This window comes from Chelmon rostratus, chromosome 9 (assembly GCF_017976325.1).
Source record: "Chelmon rostratus isolate fCheRos1 chromosome 9, fCheRos1.pri, whole genome shotgun sequence".
Taxonomy (NCBI): Eukaryota; Metazoa; Chordata; class Actinopteri; order Chaetodontiformes; family Chaetodontidae; genus Chelmon; species Chelmon rostratus.
Genome location: NC_055666.1, coordinates 14,999,209 through 15,007,324, shown reverse-complemented (window position 1 = coordinate 15,007,324; position 8,116 = coordinate 14,999,209). Strand labels below are relative to the sequence as shown.

The 8,116-nt window shown below is 41.8% G+C and overlaps 1 protein-coding gene across 1 annotated transcript; it reads left to right on the top strand.

Annotated features, from left to right (window-relative positions):
- Positions 1 to 2,914: 2,914 nt before the first annotated feature.
- On the top strand, positions 2,915 to 7,294 carry LOC121611894 (sialidase-like). The gene is made up of 7 exons (XM_041944619.1): positions 2,915 to 3,381; positions 3,513 to 3,701; positions 3,830 to 4,532; positions 5,073 to 5,203; positions 5,311 to 5,364; positions 5,455 to 5,618; positions 6,315 to 7,294. The coding sequence occupies exons 1-6, from the start codon at positions 2,917 to 2,919 to the stop codon at positions 5,581 to 5,583; spliced, it is 1,671 nt and encodes a 556-aa protein (XP_041800553.1). The 5' UTR covers positions 2,915 to 2,916; the 3' UTR covers positions 5,584 to 5,618; positions 6,315 to 7,294.
- Positions 7,295 to 8,116: the final 822 nt, after the last annotated feature.

Sequence of the window (8,116 nt, the reverse complement as noted above, 5' to 3'; positions counted from 1 at the left end):
ACCAGTTTACAACATCTACGAGTTGCCTGAAAGAGGAGGAGGAGCAGCTAACGAAGTCTTTATCTGGTCTCAACAGAGAAAAAGACAAGCTGTTAGAATCTCTCTCAAGTGGAAAAGAAGAGAGAGATCACATCACGCGGTCACTACAAAGTTTACAGACAGAGAGGGAGCAGTTAAGCCAGACAGTGCTCTATTTGAAACAGGAGAGAGACGAGCTAATCAATTCCCCGAAGTGTCTGAAGGAACAGAGAGACGAGGAACAATCATCTTACACTTTACAAGAAGATCATAACAAGTTGATAAAAGCAGTTAGCAGTTTAAGAGAAGAAAAAGAAATAACTGAACTCTCAATCAGTTGTTTGAAACAAGAAGAAGAGCAGATAAAGCTACTACTTCAGAGCCTGAGAGAGGAAAGAAAGGGCCACGGAGCTTCTCTGTCCAGCCAGTCCCAGACAGAGGAGAGGAATCAGAAGCAGCATCTGCTGAATCCAAGCAGTGCTGTTATAACAAAGAAGACTGAGGCCCATGATGGGACAGGAGAATATGCCCAGAGATGTCAGACTAATGACCACAGAGGAAACGCTGCACAGGTATTAAGAGATAAATATCCTTAAGGTATTATGTATGTATGTAATTATGTATCATTATGCTGGATTACTGTGTACTTACACAACTTGGTTTTGATGGAAAACAGGATCAAAGTGATTTGATGAGGGAGATTGAAGCCTTGGAAGCAGAACTAAAGAGGTCACGAGATGAACTGGACAAGACCCATGTAGATGTGAGTTTTTGTGGACATTTCTTGTAATAGAAGACAAGATTAACTCCAGACTTATACTTATAAAACTAATTCATAATACTAACTCAAGGTCCACTAAGTATCTGTAACTTCTGTGCTTAACTGCATAATTGTAGAAGCAGAGTGTAAACAGTTTTATTAATCCTAATTTGAAAAACAAAGATGACACCGGACCCATTTAGAAACAAAATATTTAATCTTTGGCCCTCTGTTCTATATTTACAGGTGTATCATTGGAGATTTCTCTAAATGTGTCCATGTTTATGTTTGTGGCGTGTTTAGACCAAGAGGCTGCAAAGTGAATTGTGTCAGTCAGAGGACAGGAGGGAGGAGGCAGACAGCAAGGCAGCCGAACTAGCTGCCAAGGTGATGAGGCTGACAGATGTAGCCAATCAGATGGAAGAAACCAGACGGGAAAATGACAGCCTCATAACCCAGGTATTTAACTAGATGTACATTTCAAGAAAAAAAGTTTGGACACTGTGTAAAACATAAATAAAACAGAATGCAGACATTTGCAATAAAGACAGATGCCCCTTCCATAGCCAGTCATGATACTATGTCCTGTTACCGTTGAACTTGTTTACCTGTAGAAAGTTCAAAACAGGTGTTTTTGGAGCAACTTTCCCAGTCTTTTGTTGCTCCTGTCCCAACTTGTTTGAAACACTGGCTGACACATGTTGCTGCCATCAAATTCAGCGTAAGCAGATATTTACAAAAATCAATGAAGTAAATGAGGTAAAACATTTAATATACTGTCTTTGTACTGTTTTCAATCGAGTGTATGTCACAAAGGATTAGCAAGTCTTCACATTTGTTTTATTTATGTTGTGCACAGAGTCCCAACTTTTTAGGAATCGGACTTGTAACTACATGTTAAGTTCAGAATAACTCAACATACAGTGCCGGCCCTAATTAGCCTTCTTAAGACCTTACAAAGCCCTAAATACTGTATGTCTTGTAGTTTGGCCCCTGGTATGACTTTGCTTTTCATTAACTTTCACTCCAGGTGCAAACTGTATCTGTTATGTATGCCTATCTTTTAATTATCTGTTAGACCTCATCAGTGGTTGTGTGTGCTGCAGGTGGAGGAGCTGCAGAGCAAACTGACAGGCCTGGTCAGGGAGAAGGCTGATGCTCTGTCACTAAAGAAACAAATAGAGGAGCAATACAACATCCTTACAGCTCAGCTCAAAGCTAAGGTAAATATAGCAGAATATCTTTGCCTGTCTTTTGTTATGTGCCATAAACAATCTAAATTGCTTGTATATGGCCCTGTTATAAATTCTGTCTCATTTATGTACTGTATGTAAAATGTGTGTGGCACAAAAACTGTTCCTGTTTATTCCTCCTTTTTAATGAAAATGCACCGAAAATCTGAAACCTCCCCCTCAATTTAATCTTCAAAATCAGCCGAGCAAGACTTAATTTTGAATTAGTCCATAAAGATGTTGATGATTCATCTACACCCTTATGGACTGAGTTGAAATATACTGTATGTCTTGAGCGTATCACTGTTCTTCAGTTGTTGCAGCAACAACATGAGGCAGTTCTCATATAGCTGTTCCTGTGCGTGTGCATGTGTGTGTTGATGTGTGAAAACCTCACAGACGGTGGCCTTAGAGGAGTTAAACTCAGAGTATATCGCTCTAAAACGAGGGCAGAGCAGCAAGGATGACATGAGCACTGTTCTCGTCTCACTCAGGACGCGTTACAACGACATCAGAGCTAAGGTGGGTAAGCAGCCAGCTGTGGCTTTGCAGTCTGTGATAGTCAAAGCTGTTAGTTGTATGTTATGAAGTTTTCATGTGTTGGATTGTATTTTGTCTGTTCTGTAGTATGATGCACTCCTCAAAAAGAGGAGCCAGACAGATCTGGATGTGGCTCCTTTAAAGGTGAGGAGAGAGACCTCCATTCTGCTGTATGCTGTACAGTCTGGCACTTTACAGTCCTGACAACTTGTTTGCGCTTTATGATTGTCAGGTAACTACTGTCATGTGGGTTTGACAGGGTTGGGTTTGACTGAAAGGTATTTCGTCCAATAACAGGCCAAGCTGTCTTGCCTGGTGTCGAAGTGTCAGGAAAGGAACAGCTTTCTGGTTCAGATGATGAAGGCCATGCACAGACAAGGCTGTGTGGACTCCACACTCACACAGAAGGTTGAGCAGCTGCTCAGTGACGCTGCTCTGCAGGACTACACTGCAGCGTTCACACCAGAGAACAATGGAAAGACCCGGGATTACAGTTCCAGGTTTACACAAGGATTTATTTCAAAATTTCAAGACCACACCAACGGATTCACACCTGGAAATCAGCAAGACCAAAATGGATTCACACCTGAATCTGGAGTACAATGTAGAGAACTGAAAAGTGAAAAACACACATCTTTAGTCACCACTGAATCCACAACAAATCGTCAGGACAACAGCAGTGAAGTCACTCAGGCAACGACGGGAACGCTGAAGAAAAATGCCAACACACCGGAGCCAGCCTCACCAGTGCAAGAACATGCTAGTGTCCAAGCTACACCATCACCTGTTGTTCCAGCCCTGAAGGAGAGCTTGATCGCCAATACAGCACATGTGAGATAATCCAAACTAATAATCTTAATAATATCTGACACATTAATATTGCATTAATATTAGTAAATTCTAAATTAAATTGAGAGCAACACTAAAATCTGCCTTTTTAATCAATCTCAATCCCAACACAGCTCTCTCCCTCTGCCAGTGGACCTGAAAAATATGGGTTTCATCGTCCTGATATGAAAGAGAAGTCCTTGAGTGGGGCCTCACAGAGTCCAACTCCTCCCTCCAGCTCACCTGTTAGAAGGCTGAGTAGTCCTGAGAAGATCATCAGCCTACACGAGCAACTGCAGAAGACTCTAATGAGCAGCTATCAGGTACATTGAAGCTTTTTAAGCATTTGGCACTACACAGAGGCAGGTTAGTTTTGGAATGAACTAATGGAAATAATAGAAAAATAATGGAAAAAAATATTTACATTATTAACATTTTTCTTCATTTCAAGGTTCCAGTGAGCCGAGGAAGAGGACAGCAGCCCAGGAAAAGTCTCTCTTTTTCAACTCCTGCAGACTTGGGACCAGCCTCACAGACAAAGAAGCAGAGCCTTAGTTTCAATATACCACATACCAACTCTCCCCCTGTCACCACTGCTTCAAGCCCAGCTAAGCACACTCCTGCAGTGACAACCACACTGGTTTCCACTGATATGTCAACAACACTTTTTAATGCAGTCGCCTCTAGATCTGCTAATGTCACATACAGTCCCAGCATGTTTTCTAACCATCAAATTAAAGAACAGAAAACTAGCAAAGCCAAATCCAACTCAAGCAGTGGCACTGATATAACAGTGTCTCCAAAACTGACAAAGAAAATCACTGCTTTCCCTGACATATCTCATGCTAAACATACAGCTTCTGCTCCTTTAACTCAGAGGACCACTACCTTTGACTCTGATGTCTCAACATGTCCTGACACGAATCCAAAAACCACTGCCTCAGACACAACTGCCTCCAGCATTTCAACTGCCCCCGAGGCTGATCATTTTAACATGCCTTCTCAAACCGATGGTGCTGCCCCCGCATATGACCGGCTCGCATTTGCTGCATCCTGCCCTCAGTCTGCTCATTGCTCTCCTGAGAGGTCCAGCAAGTCTGTGAGAAAGTCCCCTGCTGCTCTAGAAAAGACCAAGACAGCAAGACCCAAACCAGGTAAATCCAATATTTGAGATTTACACAAAGGCAGAACACACCAGTACTTAATGTCCTATGAGAAGAAATTCTTGTTTTTTATAAAAAGTTTAAATGCCTTTATTTATTTGACAATAAAACAGCATTTGCTGAAACTTTGCATAACTACACCTTATAGCTTTTGTGCATAATATTGGAGTTAATGATTCTAATATTACTTTTTGGTTGTGTACTCCTGCAATGTGATTATACCCATTCCCTGTTTCTGTCTCTTGTATTGAAAATAATTTTGTACAAAATTGCAGCACAAATTCTGGCAGCTTGATGATGCCTTGATTATTGCCCACATACAATAACACACTGCGGTGCATGACGGTAGCCTTTACTAAATGGTTTGGATTCGTTAGTCAGTTCAGTATGGGTCCTGTTATGTTCATTTATTCTGGTAGAAGTTTAAAGTAAAAAGGTGAACTGTACATGTAAACTCCTCCCTGTGTTAACAGCATTACAAACGAGATAGGATGCTGTGCCTGATTTTTCTTTGTCACCTTTCACCTCCAGAAGCTCCAGCTGAGGTTCGCTCTGTTGAGGTCATCAAAACAGTGGGCCAGAGCAGCCTCATGATTGGCTGGGAGAGGCCGCCACTGGACGAGCTGGGCTGCAGTAACGGCACTTTTGTTTATGGATACAGGGTAGGCAGGACTAACTACAGTAGCAGGCAGACCGACACCTGGGCTTTGATTTTGGAAGACTTTGATTTGTCTAAAGGCTTCTTGTTCTTATTGCTGTCACTTCTCAGGTGTTTGTAGATGGGGACTTCCACAAATCTGTCATGAGCTCAGCTTGCACCAAGGTACGAGTCTCTTCCTGTGATGCTTTCAACAGCTGGGCATTATTCTTCATAACAGTTCATGTGCTGCATAATTTGCTTCTCTTTCTACAGTGTATTCTAGAGAATGTAGATCTGAGTGTCCCAGTCCACGTCAGTGTCCAAACGCTGGGCTCTAATGGCCTCCGTTCAGACAGTGTCCACACCACATACAGGACTTTGGTGAGAACAGACCACCACTGACTCACAGCAGATGTAATGGTGGCATAGGTCAACAAGTAAGTATTGTAATATTAGATGCTTGTGTTTCCTACATGTGTAATTGTTACCATAGACTATACAAGTGGACGAAGCCTCTTGGTTTGAAAAGTGAGGAAGTACCTTAACCTGCATTTTTTCTAATGGTCATCAAGGGGCGACTCCACTGATAGCAAAAACAAGTCTGATGGTATGCAAGCTTAAGAGAAAATGACCGTATTTCTCACTTGATTCATTACCTCAGTAAACAGTTTCCTAATGAGTTTATGGTCTCAATCACTAGTTTCAAGTCTTCTTCAATACAGCATCATGTTAATGTTGTAAATTAAGGTTCCATTTGGAGTAAAATAAACAATAATGCAGGATATACTTTAAGGCGTGGCTACCTTGTGATTGACAAGTCACTGCCACGCTGTGTCTTCGGGTTCTGAGTCAGTCCAATCAGGATGGATAGCATAGCAATGTCCAGCTCCACCCTCTCGCCAAAATATGGCCACATCTGGCTCCAAAAAATCAAGATGGTGACCATCATAATACCAAACTGAATAAATGAACAAACCAATGGCTGACGCCACAGTGTTCGATTTATGATGCAAAACTAATTCCAGACAAATATGACTTGAAGTTGAAAGTAGTGTCATCTAATTGATACTTTTTCATGCTCATGCTTGTGTGACAACTTATTTTTACCTTCGTCCTGTGTGTTCGTCCTTCAGTGCACAGCCATCTATAGCTGCAGCTCTCTGAGGGACCATGCTAACCTCCAACTCGGCAGACTGTGAGGGCGACACCGTTCCACTGCTGGGATACCCTTAGCCTCAGGTCAACCAGTCAGAAAAACTAATCTCACGTTGTCATTACCAGCCTAAAAACATGTTGTGACCTGTGGCAGGGCCGCTTAACCTCAAAACGATTAACTGAAGATGTCAAACAGACCACCGTGTCATGTGCGTGAGAGCTGATCTGCATGTAAGAGCAGACGAAGATTCGCTCAGTCCTTGTTGGAAGAGCTTCCTGTTCCTGGATTTACCTCTGGAATGGATAGGACATTGTGAGTGTTTGCCAGGTGAAAGGCCAGAGTGGCTGCCAATCAAACAAATCCTGACAAACTGTCGAAAAGTGTCACGCCACCACAAACTATATGAAGCCAAGATCAATCACATTATCAAAAGCTGCCTGCGACACCAACATTCACTAACATTGTTCAGCCAAGACAGAACACGTTGGAGGGACGTCTGCATTTGCTGCACATTGAAACACTGTGTTAAACACTGAGGGATCGTACGTCATAGAGCTTCATCTGCCTCTCTGGACTCTGTGACATGAACCGCTGGCTTTAGCTGTTTGGAAACTGTACAATGTGTCGACTCAACATTGTACCCTGAGGTCATCTTACTTGATTTTTACACATGAAGCCAAATATGAGAAAAGATGACTCACTCCAAAGACTTATCTGTTTCCTTCTCCTCACAGGTCCACGGGGTTACTTTAAACACAGAAGCCAGGTGTTATTTAAGTTCTGAAATTTGCACACAGTCAATGTTGATCTCAAGAAGATTAAATTTAAAAAAAAGAGTTTATCACTGATATTTTTTTGTAGAGAATATTATAAAAATATGCCAATGTACCACATACTGTACGTCTTTTTGTATGAGTGACACCTGTTTTTCATACCTAATAGATGTTATGTTTGCACGCTCATATTTGTTTGTTTTTGTACAATGTTCACAACACACACACAATATGATGTTCTTTTGCTACTTACCGTATGTATGGGTGTGGCGTGATCATGGTGCAGCAGAGGTATTTTTCTATCAGTAATTAAAAATATTGATTTCCCATTGATTCCTTTCGACTGTACAAAGAATAAATGTTTATATGATATTAACTGTCATGCATGTATGTGATCTGAGGTTAAAACACTTCCCATTAATGAACACTAGATGGCAGCCATTCTTTTACAACTTCGAGGTACAGTAGTAGGCCACTGTGTGTGTGTGCTTGAGTGTGTTTGTTTGTAACCCACTACATCTGTCTGACGTGCTTTCACCGGAGATTTAGTGGAGTGGCTGTTGCTGACGTGCATACTCAAGAGGTTTCTCGAGTAGCCTAAAACATCTTAATGTTCGCTTCCCCATTCAATACAAACCAGGCACAGCACCAAAATGTGAGTGAGAGAAGAAGAAGAAGAAGAAGCATCAGCAGCTTTAAAAAAAGGAGCTTAATAATCACCTGCAGTGCTCAGCAGCTTCGGGAGCTCCTCTGAGGGCGTCATCGCTCATGCTCAGCAGAAAGAGGTCTGTGGACGTGGACATGTATTACTCATGTTGTGGGGACATGCATGTGTTTACCTCATTGGGACAAAAAACAAACAAGTCCTCATAATGTGGATCATTAAACTTAAGGGTGACTTGGGATAAGGTTAGGGTAAGATTAGGCGTAGGCAAGTATGGTTATGATTAGAGTTTAGTCTCTGTTACTACACAATGTCATTTGTTGCAGTGGTGGAAAGTAACTA